The sequence below is a fragment of the Sceloporus occidentalis genome, unplaced genomic scaffold (genome assembly GCF_023333645.1).
Source record: "Sceloporus occidentalis isolate IW3139 unplaced genomic scaffold, rSceOcc1.0.p SCAF_5, whole genome shotgun sequence".
In the NCBI taxonomy this organism is placed as follows: Eukaryota; Metazoa; Chordata; class Lepidosauria; order Squamata; family Phrynosomatidae; genus Sceloporus; species Sceloporus occidentalis.
The window spans coordinates 179,562,208-179,580,050 of record NW_028316985.1 but is presented as its reverse complement, the minus strand read 5'-3'; the positions used below and the strand labels follow the sequence as shown (position 1 = coordinate 179,580,050).

The following is a 17,843-nucleotide window of genomic DNA, read 5'->3' as shown; positions in this document are numbered from 1 at the left end:
ACTAGGGTCGGCATCACCCGGTGCAACAACTCATGGTGTCACCCCCACCCCGCCAATGACCTCCTCCCATGCCACGCCATACAGAATCCTTAGTTGGGTTTTTGTACTAATGTTACTCACAACTCGTAATTCCTGTATATCACTGAATGTAATGGCAATAGCTGTGACATAAACAACTAGCAAAATTAAAATTATACCTTTAAATGATAGTATCACATGCACTGCCTAAATGTACATAGTTTCATGTGATTAAAGAGAAAATCTGGTAAGATGTGATGTTTTTAAAGAAAAATTTAAAAGCATGAAAAAAATTAAACAGAGGCTTCTCCTTTCTTCAACCATTGAGCCTTACCCCATTCATTCTTTCTCTTTCAATGAGGTCTACAATTTTAGAGGGGTGCAGGCAAATGCCACAGCCCGTTTCTGCTAAAACACATCTGGGGAGCAGTGCTGTCATCCCCCTTATGGTATCACCCAGTGGGCTCCACAATCCTCACACCTTCCTAAAGATGCCCCTGGACCCAGATTAAAAATACACTAACTTGGATGGGGGGGGGGGGAATAGTACTAAACTAGACTAGAAGGATAATAATACTATATACTAATACTCATAATAATACTAAACTAAACTAAAGAGGTCTGTCATCTGACTTCGTAAAAAGTAACAGAGCTTGAAAGGTTACATTTTTGGACTACTACTCCCAGCATTGGGCATCTCAGATAGGAGGATTATAGTAATGTTTCCAAACTCTGGAAACCAGCTTCCTGGGCATGAGCAAGAGAATATGACCAGGGACAGCTCTCTTCAATATCATATGGAGAGAGAATAATTACTGCTATTTGGCCAATAGGCAAGCCATAAATAGAGTGAGGAAGTTTGGGGCATCTTTTAGTTACCAGTTTTAAGGAGCACCAAGTTAGAGACCAGTAGAAAAATTCCCTGAAGCTCCACAATACCTCCAAATCAACACCAACTTTGTCAGTTAATTAAAACAACAGGCAACCAAATAAATATAACTTTGCAAATGACCTTCTGGGAAAGGGGCTAACTGTGGTCCTCCAGATGATTGTGGACTGCAACACCCATATTTCACTAGTTATGCTGGCTGCAGCCAATGCAACCTGTAGGTCAAAAACATTTGGAGAGCCACAGTTGCCCAATCTTGCTTTAAACACTATAATCTTTCATTGACACCATTTATTAGTCAAATACTGACTTTTCAAGGATGGCTCTAACAGCTAGGATTTCCAAGGTAAGCCCCACCAAAGTTTTCCCTAAGAAGAAATCCACAAACGTCAATGTAGTAGTTGATCACCACACTTTTACTTGCTGGGCTAGCTAAGTTTGCTCCAAAGCAGAATCAAATAAAATTCTCTGTGTCAAGTGATAATGGCCTAAATTACCTCCCTGTAGTGGTTTCATTGCCAGCCAGCTCCCACCTGAGTCATTTGTTAAATTCAAAGAAGATAAAGATCCAGGGTGGTAGGGAAGGCTAGAAATATACTCCCTAAATTACAGTAGGAATCCTCCTCCGTGTCCCACCAGTGGGGGCAAGATACTGTGGGAGAACATGTAACACATCCCTCTCTATTGTGGCATCCCAATTATACAATATCCTCCCCTCAAAGGCCCAATTGGTGCCAAGACGGGTGTCATCCCAGTGGCAAGTCAAAATATAGCTTTTTATTAACATCCAGGGATGGACAAAGTGCAGTCCTCAGGACTGTTTTTGAGGACCCTGAGAGTTGCCACCACCAGAGTTCTACCAATCCTCCCCTTTTCAGCCTCAAGGAAGAGTAATTCACCTTTTAAAAGCATTTGCAGGGACATTCTGTATGTTTTAAACATTTTAAAAAGTATTCATTTTTCCAAACCAGAATTAGATTTCTGGTCACTTCTGGTTTCACTTTTTGGATTTTCATACTGTATTTTGGCATTTTTGGCAATCTGTGTAGCCCTCAAAAGGTCCTGGGACAAACAACTAGTCTCTGGACTCACCATGGTTGCCCATCCCTGCCTTAGAGCCTCCAATTCCCACCTTCATAAAAGCACACGTACCCCCCCCCCAAAAAAAAAAAAAGACTTCTTTCCTCCTTCTAAACTAAGGTTTGCTGAGAGGCAAACATTTCAAATGAAGCATCTAGCTTATATCTGTTCGGACTTCCCATCCCTTTATCAGGGTGACCTAACCTGGATTGATTTAACATTATGCAGCTTTACTGATTTCATGCAAAAATCCAACCTGTTTTGTTGTTGTCATACACCATTAAGTTGAATTCAACTTCTGGCAACTATGTTTGTTTGTTTGTTTGTTTGATATTTCACCATTATCCAAATACAGGACCCAAAGAGCTTCTCAATTTGAGTTAAACAAAACACAGTTTATGAATGAGCCTATGACCATATGAATAAGAAACTTCCAAAAAAAACCCATTATTAACAGCCCAGCTCAGGTGTTGAAAGCTCATGGCTATGGTTTTTTTTGACTGAGTCAATCTACCTGTAATGTGGTCTTCCTCTTTTCCTTAAACCCAGCCTTACTTCCAAGTAAATTGATCTGCAACCACTGTGTAAAATCAGATTAAATCTGAGTACTTCACCTTAACTGGATATGAATGAAGCACAGAATCTCAGAATCGCATTCAGCTACATCAACAAGGAAATTTCTTTTAACATTTTGAGATTAAGCAAGCATCTGATGAATAAGACTGAATTGCAGGAACACTGAATCTATGGTCAATTCAACTATCAGGTAGCATGGAAGAATGGAGAGAAGCATCGCTTTAATTCAATCCATGCCAGTTTCCTACTAGCTTATTCATCAAGTCCATTGCTTCCTGATTTCTCCAGATATATAATATCTGGTGGCATTTAAATACATATTTCTAATATATTTTCTTCTCTAAATGCCCATCTCTAGATGTTTTACTCAAATTCATGCATTTCTAAATGCCTCTGATAGTAATATATAGTTGGCCCTCTACATCCACAGATTCAATCATCCCCAGCTTGAAAATATTTATAAAAACCTATACAAATTCCAAAAAGCAAACCGTGATTTTGCCATTTTATATAAGGAAACCCATTTTACTTCCCCATTATATATAACAGAACGTGAGCATCCACAGAGTTTGGTATCCTCAGGGGTCCTGGAATCAAACCTCAAAGGATACCAAGGGCACACTATTTATTTTATTTGGCCCATTTTTTAACAACTATGACTACATCACAAAATTGAGAGATTTCTAAATATATTTGATAATAAAACAGATGCTAGACAGACAGACAGATTTTGGTACTTCTTTTTTAAATCCAAAAACTGTGTCACAAAATCCAGACAACTGTGAAATGAGGAGGACAATTGAATACTGAGCCACACAAAAGATATGTATCAGGTCCATTCACATCAGAATGTACAAAGATCAAATTCCTCAAAAACATATTTAGCTGCAGGCCTCTGCATTGCCACCTTGACTCCCAATCTGTGAGAAAAGTGGGATATAAATAAAGGGATGTATGTATGGATGGATTGATGGATGGATGGATTTTTTGGTACCATAGTCAAATATAAGTACTATTTTAGAATAGCTGGAGGTAAATTACAAAGGCAAAAAACAGACAGAACACAACAGGCAAAATCCCAGAATAACACATCCATATAAGAGATCTTTTATCTATTGAGGGAAGGACATCATTTTAGGATTACATGGGAAATTCTGTTAGTATTAGCTATTGCATACACATATGTACAAAATGTCATTCACTCAGATTTCCCTGATTAATATATGCAGGTTTAGAAAGGTGAGTGTGTACCATATTATCCACATAGTTAATACAAGAGACATCAGTGGGTAACACCGGTGTTTTCCCACAGTAATCAGAATGTATGAAACTGTTCTGAGAAGAAAGAATGCTGGAGTTAACAAGAACAAGATCACAGTCATAGGTAGGGGATTACTCTTTTCAAACATAATAGAAGGGCATCGTGATAGAATGTGTAGCAGTAGATTAACAGAGCTCCAATAATAAGAGAAAACTAAAAAGCTAATATTTAAAAGTGTAGAGGGAACATGGACCCTGGAAAATACTGAATCAGCATTCCACTCTCCAATGGTTTATGTGACACAGAGTTTTTTTCCCACAAAAGAAAAAATAAACAGCTAAGTTACATCACAGGAAGGCTCAGTGAAGCAAACTCTATTGGAATTATTGCTAGCTTGATTATACTGATGGAGGCATGATTAATTATTGTCCAACTATGTCATCACTCCACCACAGTTTATCTGTATGCACTGTTTCCAAGTGGCTATAAACCAATTTGAATCTACTAAAAATTAGTTTTGTTTGCTTGTTTAAATTTATACCCAAACTCAGAAGTGTTTAATTTAAACCGACCTAAAAGAAGCAACATAATGTTTCAAGTGTTGCAGTTTATTATGTCAGTTTAAAATTATTTGATCATTTTAACATTTTTTATCCTGTAGATTACAGAAACAACACTATGCAAAAAAGACGGCATTTCTATCTTGCTTTTTGAGTGAAGAAAGTGTTTCACATATACTATCTCAACAATCCTGTGAAGTAAGTAAGTATTATTCTCCCCATACTGCAGATGGAGAACTGAGGCTGAGACAAAACTTTGCCTAAGGAGAAAAACTTTTGTGAGTTAGGATTTTGGGGGAGATTTGAACAGGTTACATCTCAGATCATATCATACACTATAACAGTTATTTAAAAACAAGGGTATTTCAAAGCTGTTTTTCAGAAGTTAGAATCCTTTTCTCACCAATATTACCTTAATGTACAAGAAAAGACACAAACACTGTTCTCGCTAGGTATAGAATAGACACAGGTCTCTTAGCAGTTCCATTAACCAGCAGAAAAAAATGGTAAGAAATATTGGATAAATCCTCAGGTACCCTTTCATTGGACATGATTTCCAGAATACCAGGGAACAGTTTTGTGAAACTCCACAACTACAGGTTCTTCTGTAAGGGCTCTGATGTCTTCTTCAGAGCTCTCCCACCATCCATAAAAAAAACCCCAAATATGCAACTGACCCACAAAGTCATACTCACCTTGCTGTCTCCTTCCACTCCATCTCTTGCCCATCAACCGCCAGTAGCTCATCCAGTTCCGTGAAGAGCTGGGGTGGTGCGGGGCTATCATCATCTTCACCCAAAATGAAGCGGATGCGTTCAGCGGCAGGGGAGACTGCAGAGGTGAAAATACTGCGGTTAACGGACTGGAGGATGACCAAGGAAGCACGGTTCCTCTCCTTCCCCTTCTCCCCACATCCATTAGGCTGCTTCTCCTTCTGGTCTGCTCCATCTGACATTGTAGCTCTGAGTGGGGTCTGCTGCTTTTTTATCTATTTCCTAGATGTGTCTATGTCTCTCTTTTTCTTACACTTACTTCTAAAAACTTCAAGCTCGGGGTAAAGTTCAAGAGTACATGTGTCTTCTTTCCCCACTCCTTTAAGCTGTGTGTTCACTGCAAACCCACGCAGCTTGTTGTCAAAAACAGAAGAGAACTTCTAGGCTCAGCACCAATTTGCTCTTTGGTGCATGCCCGGAGACCTTTAGTACTCTCATCAGCTGAGGTCCTTTAAAAGTCTGTTTCTTTATAGGCAGAGAACCAGTTTGAGCCAAACTATTTGGGGAGCACCCCATGAAGAGGAAGTGGCTTCCCATTGCCAACTCCCCCCTCCTTTTTGTACAAAGCTGGGACTTTCATTGGCTTGCCAGGCAGCATGTAGCCCCCTCCAAGACTCATTACCAGTGTAAAAAGGAATATTTAACAAAATAGACCATCTCCCTCGTTGACATGGGAGGCTGTGTGCTCTGGTCCATTTAGTCAAGTATCAAAGACACTGAAAAGAGGGAAAGGGATGAAAAAGGAGGCATGGAGAAAGCAACCAGCCCATCTACAGGTAAACATCGACTGTATAACTACAAAAAGAGTTGCATTAACTGTTTAACCAAAATGAACACACATACTCAGGGAATAAGCTCTTTTGACTTGTTACACAAAAGAGAGGAGAAACAACTTTTCAAACCCTTCAACTTATTCTGCAGAGGTAAACATAGGCCTAACACTTGTACCCTCAACAAGGAACCAAAGCTAATATATTTCTGTGGACCAGAGGCCACTTCATCAGATGCAGCTCCATATAGCTAATTCTGAACCTCCCATGAAATTGTCAAAGGTGTAGCCCTGCTAGTCTGTTGTAGAGAAAACAAGAAAGATTACAGTAGTGCCTTAGTCTTTCTCAGATCTATTGATCCCTATCATCATATGGTAAAATAAATATGTGACACAGGTCTTCCTTATTTTTGCTGCATCACATTTAAACAATTTCTTTTAGTCTACTGAAGCAAAAAGAAAGAAAAAAGTTTTGTGATATGAAATAAAAATCCCTGTAGAAATTAGGTGATACACTTTTTTCTCATCAAGGTTTACAAAGTGCAGATGTGGTTCCTAAGCATCATTGTGGGGAGGCCCAGAGCCCCAAAGTGTGAAAAAATGCTCTCGGGGGCATGGGGAGTAATCTTCCAGTGGGGGGAAGAGTAAGGATTAATTTAATGCATCAAAGGAACAAATCTGTGTAGCTGGAAAGGGCTGCATTGATTATTTTTTTCAAAAAAAATTCTACTCCTGATATACTTGCAAAAGCAAATTATTAAAATATTTCCATGCATCAGTCAAAATCAAATAGTACAGGAGCACCAGGAGTTTCAACAGCTAGAGGTAAGAGACTGGCTCTGTGCTCACCTGTCCTGAATGATGAGACACCAGGTTACCTGAATAAAGCACCTCTCAAACAGTAAAGAGTTCCCATATGCCTCTGTCCCCTCAGACTAGTCAATTACACTCTTCAACAGAAATGACTGTAAACACTTTCCTGTCTGGCTGGGACTTTGTCTGGACAAACAACAGTTTCCTTGACACTCAGGCGTGTTCTTCTGAACCCACACTTGACCTTCAGGCTCCAAATCCCATTCAGTAAATGCCCTGTTAAGCTCTGACAGTTGTCACCCCCCCCCAAAAAAAAAATAATATGTTGAGGCATTATATTCTTAACCATCTTTCTCTCATTTTAAAGAAGTGGGAACTGTGCCAGCTTGCAGGTACTGTATTGTTAAACTGCAACTCCCAGCATCTTTCATCCATAGCTATCAAACCCTGGCCCCCAAAATCATGGTCCAATGCTCAAACCACTACACCTCATTGCCGTGAAAACTAATAAATAATAATAAATAAATAATAATAAATGTTTTATTTGTATACCGCCCTTCCATGAGATCAGGGCGGTTTACAGCATATAAAAAAAAAACTAGACAGCTGATACCACTTAAGTTAGAACCTAAACACCCCATTATTTCAATAATGTGTTGAGGCATAGATGCCAGTAACTTATGTTTAAATTAGTACTGTTGGCCGCTGAAGATTGCAGTTGATCAGATAACTGTCTTCAGATTAAGCAACTAGATTTGAAGATATGCTAAGATTAATAAAATCTCAGTACTTGTGACTTTAAAAATGCTGTATGAAATAAAAAAAATGCTGAGATCCTGGATTAGGGTGATGTACGTAGTTCAAAGTTCCATCAGTCAGAACTATGCAATGTCCCCTCTCCTCTCCCAAACCCCCAAAGCCACCTTTTAGAAGCTGCACCCCCTGTAGCATTTTCTGGCTGGTGAAGAGCAAGGGGGCAATGGAGAAGCATCCAGCTATGTTCTTATACATGGATGCACAGTGATAAACATTTTCTGGTGTGCATTATGGAAGTCCCAGAGGATGGCATCATTGTTATAGGGTGAGGGTGAGACACAAATACATTGCTTTCAATAAAGCTGAATCTTTGGATCACCTACAGGACCTCCTGATAAATTTGAAAGTGGCATAAGGGATTTTCTCCATTTGCATCCAACTACAGGAACATAACTGGATGTTTCTCTGCTGTCCTCTCCAATCTTTTATCAACCAGTAAATGGCCATGCTAGAGGGGTCTACAGAAGGTGCACTGGAGGAGGATTCAGTCATTGTGCAAGATCAGTAGAGAATTTTGGCCTCCACAATGACATGCAGAGACACACACACACAAAAGAGGTGTAAACCACTAACAGAATTCTAGTACACTGTCCTCTTTAGGGGATAAACATATCATTGGCATGTTCTTCTTTATTACCTATCACACCAGAATCAAAACAAAAACAGTTTGCCTAATCTGCAGTCCTACAGATTAAAATGTTCTCCTGTTGTGATGAAGACGTTATGGCTGACTTTAATCAACTAGGCAAGGGTTATAAAGGCTGAGAATCCCTTATTCAAAATGCTGGGGACTGGAACTGTTTTGGATTTTGGATATTTTATTTTATTTTATTTTATTTTTGAATATTCGCATATACACAATGAGATATCTTGGAGATATCTCATTTCTGTTTTGTATACAACTTATACACATAGCCTGAAGGTAAACACACATTATTTTTTTAAAAATTCTGCATGAAACGAAGTCTGTATATACTGAACTATCAGAATGCAAAGGTGTCACTATCTCAGTCATCCATATGGACAATTTTGGATTTTGGAGTATTTAAGATTTCTGGATAAAGGATACAAAACCTGTAGTTAAAATACAGAGAGATAGATACAGATGGATTTTCTTGTTTCACTTGGGTGCCTCTGTTGGGCTTTTCTTTAAAGATAGAAAAAGTAAGCGAGGAAAGAAATCATTTAGGCTTATAGAATAATTCCCAAACTCTGCAACTGGTAAAAATAATATGCCGTGGAAGAGAAAACCAGTCTCTTAAGACTACTGAGACTTTAAAGTACCTACCCCTAGCAGGGTAGGCCCACTACACCTTTCTATGAGTTTCTTCTAGACTTGCTTCTACAGTTTGAATATGCTGTGCTGTGGAAGGGGAGGGGGCTCACACTGCCACTCCAAATTAAAACCCTCTTTTCAGTCCCAGAAAACCTGTAAAATCCTGGAATGTCCATCTGGCTGGGACACTGGGAGATCAGGGTTCAAACCCTGGCTGGGCCAGTGAAAACCACTATGTGACAATGGACAACTCACATTTTCTCAGCCTCAGAGCATGGCAGTGGCAAACACCCTCTGAAGTAACGTGCCAAGAAAAGACCCACTTTAGGATTACTGTAAATTGGAAATGACTTGAAGGCACACAGCAACAACAATAAATGATGCAGATAAGCAGAAGGAACCAAAAATGTTGCCCATATTTCCCTGACATGGCACAGGTCCTTCTCAGCCCACTTCTGGTGTAAATGACACATCTTCTGTCATTCACATGAGATCCAAGGAGTCTAGTTTCCACTATTTACACTTCTGGCAGTTTCCATGTCTTTATTACAGGACTGTCTTAGCCTATTTAGTTCTAGTTCTCTATTTAATTTCAGGCCATTTTCCCAGAGTGATCGTATTAGTTCCGTTTTTCAAATCCTATCATCATTCACATGGCATTTGCCATCCTTTTTACTACTGCTCTTCTTCTATTTGAACATTTAATTTGGTGAAAATCATATACACTACTTGTCTGTGTTTGTTACAATTCTGATTACCATTTCTTGTTGCAAGTGATAGTTAATCTGTGAATTGTTTATCATAATGTTGATTTATTGTTTATAGCTTCTGGTATATTTTGTTAGTTATTTTTAAATGGTTTACCTGTATGTTATATATGGTGTCTTTATTGTTATACATTGTACTAATGCATTGAGTCATTCTTGAAACAATATTCCTTTCCTTTAGAATAGTTATTTTAGGTAAGGAACCTTCCGGCCCATTCATATTAATAGTTTACTAAAGGAAGGCGCTGACCTATATATTTTTTTGTTCTCTTTTTATTTATTTTTCATCATTTTCATCACCATCCAGAGGCTGCAGAATTCCTACTCCTGCCTTATTCCCACTCCTGGAGGAGGCTCAATTTGTATGCAGAAGCTTCTGCCCTCCTGCTGCTTTTCCTTTTGTTGTTGTTGTTGTTATCTGCCTTCAAGTCGTTTCCAACTTATGGCAACCCTGAAGTAAGCCTATCACAGGTTTTCTTGGCAAGTTTTGTTGTCGGGGGGGAAATTGCCTTTGCCTCCCTCTGAGGCTTAGAGAGTGTGATTTGCCCCAGGTGACCCAGTAGTGTTCCATGGCTTAGTGGAGATTCAAACCCTGTTCTCCAGAGTTGTAGTCCAACACTCAAAACTCTACATCACACTGGCTCTCACACATTGTTTCCCACTGCAATACCTCACTACTAGCTGCTTGTCCCATAAATGTGAGAACACAACGTTGTGCCTGAAACATCAACATGGCTGAAAAGTAGGGGTGCAAAACATTAATGTGTGGGGCAGGGGCAACTGGAGGTTCTGATGTTAGTGGGGCAGTAAATCCATTCTGGATTTTAGACTAAGCTTTTTAAAAGCTACCCAATATGTTGTTGTTGTTCTTGTTATTGTTAATACTGTCAAGTCAACTTCAACTTATGGTGACTCCATGAATGAGAGACCTCCAAATCACTTTATCAACAGTCCTGCTCAAGTCTTGGAAACTTATGGCTGTGGCTTCTTGGACTGAGTCTATCCATCTGTAATGTAGTCTTCGTCTTGTCCTACCACCTTCCACTTTGCTGGGCTTTATTATCTTTGCTAGTGAATGATGTCTTCTCATGATATGGCTAAAGTATGAATGTCTCAGTTTAGTCAATGTGGCTTCTAGGGAGAGTTCAGATTTGATTTGCTCTAGGACCCATTTATTTAGCAATCTGTGGTATCCATGGAGCTTTTCACCAGCACCACATCTCAAATAAGTTGATTTTTTACCTATCATCTTTCTTCACTGTCCAGTTTTCACAACCATACAGAGAAATGGAAAATGCAATGACATGGACAATCCTAGCTTTAGTATTCAGTGATATATCTTTATACTTCAGGATCTTGTCTACTTCCACCACCAGAGAAAAGTGCCATTGGTGGGTATACAATGTGCTGAACCTATTTTAGGGGTAGAATCCAGCACAGTCAATGTCTCCTTTAAAATTTAGACTGAAACACAGAGCAGATCACCCCACAAACATCAGAATTATGAGCCATCACTGCATTGAGCAAAGTATGCCATTGTCCATTAGCTCATCGAAACAGCCAGGCAGTTTCACAGAAACAAGTTTCAGGTTAAAGTAGTTCCACTTTCAGCCCAAATCAAAAGTGCCCTACATGAATGGGGGTCAAGACTGAGATTCCTGTGAATGGGGGGAAACATGTTGGGGGGCAGAAGTGTATAGGAGAAGGCTGAGTCCTTGTGCTGTCTGCTGCTGCAACTCGATACTGAAAGCCTGTTTCTCCACCCCTCCTTCATTGTCTTCCCAATAATGGTGCTGCTAAAAAAAACTACAGCTAGACAGAGGACTAGAAGATAAAAGGGGCTGTCTGGTTTTAAAAGACTGTAGGAAAGAGCATCACTGTCAAAGGCTTTGTTAACAAGGTATGCCTGTTTTTCAATAAACTTGTAAAATTTCAGTATACATTTCTACTTTTTGCTAATTAAAAAAAACATTCTGAAAGATGATAAACTTAGGTTTTAGGTAGACCACCTTAGAAAAGAAACTCCACAGTTTTAGTGTCACAACTCAAAAGGCTTAGCACCTTGAACTAACTCCTGAATTTGACATAATCCTAAACTGCCCTCAGGCAGGCACTCTTTTCACACAGTCGCTACATGCCTCTGAGTTGTTCAAATCTAACACATCATGCAATCTTTCCCATATTATGCCATTTCAGATTGCAAATAGGATGCTGCATGTTATAATCCTCTGCACCATGTTTTCCATCATGTACCTGTATTTAAAAAACACCATGCATTTAGTAAATTGTGGTGTGTTTTCTGACTCACTGGAATTCTGAAGAGACCCAATAAGTTAGCAATATTGTGGTTGGGCTAGCAATAGTGTTTGATGTACACTTCTTGTGCTTCCTGAATTCATTCCTGGATTCCAAAAAAAGGACAAACTTAGCAACAACAAGAATCCATCATTTCTGCTTCTTAGCAACACAGTTTACTGAAATATACTGTGGGACATTTTTTGTCCTGGTACATTACACTGGCTGGCACAAAAAGCATTCCAATGGCAAACAAGCAATAGATTTGTTGTGGGGAAAAATTACCCCAGAATTTTTTCACCTTTTTTTTAACGGTACACAGTATGTTGCAAAAATTAGAGACATAGTTTACAATACTTTAGAGTCTACAGACCATACTATAGAATACTATGTAATGGCTAAATCATATTTCTAGTCCTGAGTGAATTCTGCAATAAAATATGATTCTAGACAATTATAGGGATGCAAATCCTCAAATATTTTGTCCTTCTATTTGGGGATTAATAATTACAGTAGTTTAGCAAGAAAAGATCCTAAAGAGTAAAGATATACAACTGAACATGAAAGTTAGAATCTTAAAAGCCATTGTACTCCCTATCGCCATGTACAGATGCAAGAGCTGGACAGTAAAGAAAGTGGATAAAAAGAAAATCAATTTATTTGAGATGTGGTGCTGGAGAAGAGTGCTGAGGATACCATGGAAAGCTAAAAAGACAAACAAATTGGTCTTAGAGTAAATCAAGCCTGAAATTTCCATGGAAGCCAAGATTATTAAGTTGAGGTTGTTGTACCTGGGTCACATCATGAGAAGGCATGACTCATTGGAAAAGACAATAATGCTAGGAAACTAGAAAGTAGTAGTAGAAAGAGAGGAATATTGTATGCTAGCCGGATGGACTCTATTAAGAATGTCTGAGATATGAGTTTACAAGAGCTAAGCAAAGCAGTGGATGATAGGGAGTCTTGGAAGCTCCAAGGGGTCACCATCATTTGGGATCAACTCAAAGGTGGCTAACAACAACAAACTCTCCAAATTCAAACATCCTGAAGTACTGTGAAGTAAAACTACTTCTCACTGGTGTGATAGCTTCTATGGGGCCACAGAGGTGTGCATGGGGTTAAGTTCACAAGTGAGACATATTCAAAGCTCAATGCCAACATGCTAAAGTGGCAAGATCTTAAAAGAACTGTTCTACATTCTATTACTATCTAATTCAATGCCTAAAGCATTAAAACAAATACCAAGTCAGTACAAGCTCTTTTAGCTTCTCCTTTTTAAAAAAAAAAGTCAGCTTCGTTCTGTTTTAAAATAAGCATGTTAAAGTCCAAAATCCAAATATGGAATTTGTTGGGTCACAAGGTCTGCTGCGTCTCAAGCTTTGCCGCATGCTCCTTTAATGCCACTCTAGATTAATGGGCCGTTCATTGGTTATTTACATGCTCTCTTTAGCAAGAACAACGTATTTTCATCTTGGCCTCTGGAAGGAACAGGTTGTACTAAGCATACGCCATACAGCCCAGGCTCAAGCTACGGGGAAAAAAATCAGACTGCAATTAACCTGAAGTAATGGATTTCAAATCTCTCCCTCCTCCTGTTTGACCTGCATGTGCCACATACAAACACCTCAAGCTAAAACTCATGGCCTTGCCTTACTGCTGACTTATTCCACATACAGTCAATAAACCACCAAAGAAAGGTCCATAAAGAAAAAGAAAAGCCACTAGTTTTACAAGGTCTCTTTTTCATGCCTGAAACATGAAATCAATAATCTTAGACAGCACTTTCACTTCTGGTGTGCCAAAGCTTAATTGTGAATACACAGTGAGACACTATGCACAGACAGTCCTTTTTAAAAAAGCATGTTTTAGACTACAAGTAAGTATCATAGGTGAACTGTTGTTAGCTGTAATGCAATGAAAGTAATGTATGGAATAGCTATCATTTTGTATGCACATACTCCATTTATTTGTTGTTAATCTTACCTTCCTTTCCATCCCAACCCTAATTCCAAAATGTATCTGAGTGATAATATAATACTAATAATGATACATTTTATTTGTATACCGCTTCTCCACAGATGTTAATATACTCCTTCTTTGTAGCTTTTTCTCTCATATATTAATTCTCTCACTCATTCATAAATTCCAGTGGAGCTTCTTAAAATGAAACAAATTTAGTAGGACTCACCACTCACTCATCCACCCCATCTTTTTAGTTTCATCAGCAAAGGGTACCAAAGTGCAAGACATTCCAATACTAACCGCTTGCTAGCTAAAGATCACACACATCAGCAGTTTCTTCCCAGTTCAGCTAAGGTCACTTGTGTGTGTTCATGTTAGACTCTCAATTTCCCAAGGGCAAACTTCAGTTTCCATCACAACTGGGGGAATCTTGCAGAGACAAAGAGACATGTTGGGGCATCCGAACTTCCGAATGCAACTTTAGCTAATTGTATGTGTCTGTATCTGTCCAAATGCTAGGTATTTCAACATTAATTTATTTCTTCTGCTTGATAAAGAAGCCTATAGCACTCCAGCAGAAGCACAACTGATCAAAAATATTTTCCGCATAAACCCCATTGAAAGCAGTGTGAGTGAAGAGACTCTTTAGAGCTTCCATACATTTCAACAGAGCCAACAAAAATTGAGTGTCTTTTTAATCCCACTATTCTCATAAACAAATGTTAACAAGTAATGTAGGGCCAAAACACACTGCAGAAATAATCCACTTTGGCACCACTTTAACTGCCCTGGCTCAGTGCTAGAGAATCCTGGGAATTGTAGTTTGTGGTGGCACCAGAGCTCTCTGGTAAAGAATGCTAAACACCTCTCAGAACTACAGTTCCCAGAATTCCCTACCAGGGCAGTTAAAGTGGTGTCAAACTGGATTATTTCTGCAGTGTGTTTTGGCCCGTAGTTAGGCATTTTTGATGTTAAGCAGTATTTTTAAAACACTTCATATTATTCTACTGATGTTTTGTGAGTGTTCTCCCATGTTTTTCCTTCTTTCCCCTTGCTTAGCAATAGAATATTTCTACATATCCAAACTGCAGTCTTGCCAATTTATTATTAATATTTCTTCATCTATCCTGGGTCTCATAGGCCACAGCGAACTCCATCATGATTGCTAACGGCTACAAAGATGTAAGACTATTTGCTGCCAAAAATATAACTCCCCAAATGGCTTGTGTCACAGGGACTGATGCTTTTTGGATTCCTGTAATTGCTTCAGAGGCTTGGTGGAGTCAGAGCAGTTGCTGAACTCTGTTCTACCAATGTTGCTTTATGGCTGAGTTTAACCATAATGTAGCAAAGTGTTAGATAGCTGTGTCTGAAAGCCTTTTTCCTATATGTCTGAAATTTGGCAGGTCTGGCACCAGGGTTGGAGAGAAGTGAGAGGGGTACCACAATGCTTATAAGCATCTTGCCATTTGGATGGATAGCTTCAATGTTATAAAGCATGAGTAGAGTCGGTGAAATTTTCACTGAAAGCAATGGGAAGCTTATAGAATGTCCTCCCCCTTCAGTTGCCTTTAAAATGGGAGGGGGCTTGTTTTGCTTACTGTGTTGGAAATTTGGTTATCTATGTAACTACATGCTTTGTTGAAAAGCAGATCTAACCATCTGTTTGTTGATCAAATCGTAAATGACATTAACACCTCTTTACAAAATAATCTTCTATATAGGTGTTTTCTATTCATTCAGACCAAATCCACCACCAGTTATTAAATGTAAGAATAAAAACATAAGAAAAAGGTTCTGACTCTTGAAAATGGAAGCAACTTTAATTAATTAGATTAGAGTCTGCTTCTCATGTACTGCACAAGGAAACTTAATATCACCAATACAAACAACTAACCCATCCCTCTGGAATACAGCATGTCTTCTATTTGACTTATTATTAATATTAATAACAACAAAACAATTATGTATTTCTGCATGGCTGGGGTTTGGATTAGATGGCCCTCAGTCTCTTCCAATTTTATGATTCTATAACAACAACAGCAGTAATAATTGGGACTGGAAAATTAAAAGAAGAACAGATACAATTCCTCATCATTAAGACTTACAAAAGTTAAAATATCCTTGAACTATAAACAGAAAAGCAATTTTATAATATACACACTAAAAACATCAACTACAATAAATGCAGACAATATGACTTCTCATTGGCGGGATACAGACGGGCAGGGGAAGACGTCTTGGAGGTGTATTCTGCTGAATACGGAGCCTCTAGACCGCCCGCCCCGGGGGCGTGGCTCAGGTGATGGGGCTTCCACATGGGGGGCAGTGAAGACGCCTCACCTGAGGCCGTTTCTGACCCGCAGTTTCCAAACCGCCACCTCGGAAGACGCTGCAAAGAGAGAGGCAGCTTCTGCACGGGCGGCCAAAAACAGGGCTTTTTTTTTCTTTTGCCGGCTGGCGGATGTGCAGCTCCGCAGCGGCGGCAGAAAGCCTATGTGCACATTTAAAGCGCCCAAGCCCCTTTAAAACTTTTTCCCCTGTCCTGCCCAAGAACAATAGTGGTCTCCTGCCAGCTGGTGATCAGCTGGTGTTGGCATCCTTGTCCGCTTGCACGTTGGTAGTGTCACCAGCATCATGGATGCCTCCTCTCCTTTGGTCCCCGTGCTCTTGCTGAATCTGCAATGCACAGCCACAGCTGTCACCGCTGCCACCGCTGTCCCCCTGCCATCCCCCATCACCTCTCTTGTACATATGTAAATATTTAAAGTTTTAAGGGTTTTTTATTGTTAGGTGAAAATGGCACAGGAATGTGTGTAGGGGTTCACTTTAAATTCCAAACTTTCCCCAATTCTAGCAGCGCATGCGTACATGTTGCTCTAGGGTTAGGGTTAGGGTTAGGGTTACGAGCATTAAAATAGAGTGCAGCTGTGCTGCAGCTTCTACATCTGCATGGCATCTGACGCTCTAATTAGAGCCTCGGTGCAAACTGCGCATGTTCCAGGACCCCGACTCATTATGCGACGCAGCTGACTCGGAGCTTTTAAATGGGCAACTTAAATTAGCAGCGTAACAATTCTGGCGTACCGGTGCAGCAGCTTACAGATGGAGCTGCGCAGCTGCGCAGCATACAGAAAAGAAGCGGGGAAAAGCAGCACCTTTTTAATGCCGCGTCTTCTCGCTTGGGGCAGCGTGTTCATGGCGGCATTCAGGTAAGGGCCGTCTGAAGGCTCTACCTTCATGACGTCATGAACACACCCCTTTTTGCCCGTCTGTATCCCGCCATTGTTAAGTGCCTTCTCGAGGGACCAGTAGTATTCTTTGCACTAGATTCACTGCTGTTCAAAACTTCAATTTACTGGTACATTAGTGATATACCTCAGAATGGACTCACGCAAGCTGGGGGAAAGAAACAGTGCGAGCAAAACTGCACCAGATGAGCTGAAAGAAAAGAAGTGCTTCATAAGGTTGTCAGATCTTAGGGTCTAGCACTGAGTCTTCAGTTTTTAGGGACCATCTCCAAGTAGATGCAAGGATGCAAATCCTGTGGGGGGGAATCAGGCAACAGGAAAGAGCTAAGTGCCAACTTGGTACAATTTGTAAGGACTGACTGATTTGTTGCATCTTGCAAAGATACTCTGGTAGACTGCCTCCCAGTCCTTATGGCACAGGGCTCACCCTTCACACTGCTCTGCTTCTACTTTCTGGCTTGAATAATGTAGACTAGATTAAATGTTCCTTATCCCATCTTCCTATGTAAGTAAAAGGAATAATCTCTTCATTTCCCCTTCATCTGGGAACAGTCCCTTCAACCAAGATTTCTCTCTTCCCCTCTTGTGTTTAAATGAAAAGCTGTGAGAAACTGCAGTTAGTGCTTAATGCATAACATCTATTGATACCATCAAGGGCCATCCTTCCATGTTAGGTTTAGGCCCAGAAACCTCGGGGCCTGGGATAATCTTGAACTGGCAACCTTTGCTTAGCATTA

At 39.8% G+C, this 17,843-nt stretch overlaps 1 protein-coding gene across 1 annotated transcript in view; it reads right to left on the bottom strand.

Annotated features, from left to right (window-relative positions):
• The window catches only part of LOC149313236 (electrogenic sodium bicarbonate cotransporter 1-like), a 241,715-nt gene that overhangs the window by 96,315 nt on the left and 127,557 nt on the right, over positions 1–17,843 (bottom strand). The window contains exon 5 of the mRNA XM_089526331.1: positions 5,080–5,215. Within this exon, the coding sequence (XP_089382457.1) occupies positions 5,080–5,215 (136 nt within the window). The remainder of the gene's footprint in view (positions 1–5,079; positions 5,216–17,843) is intronic.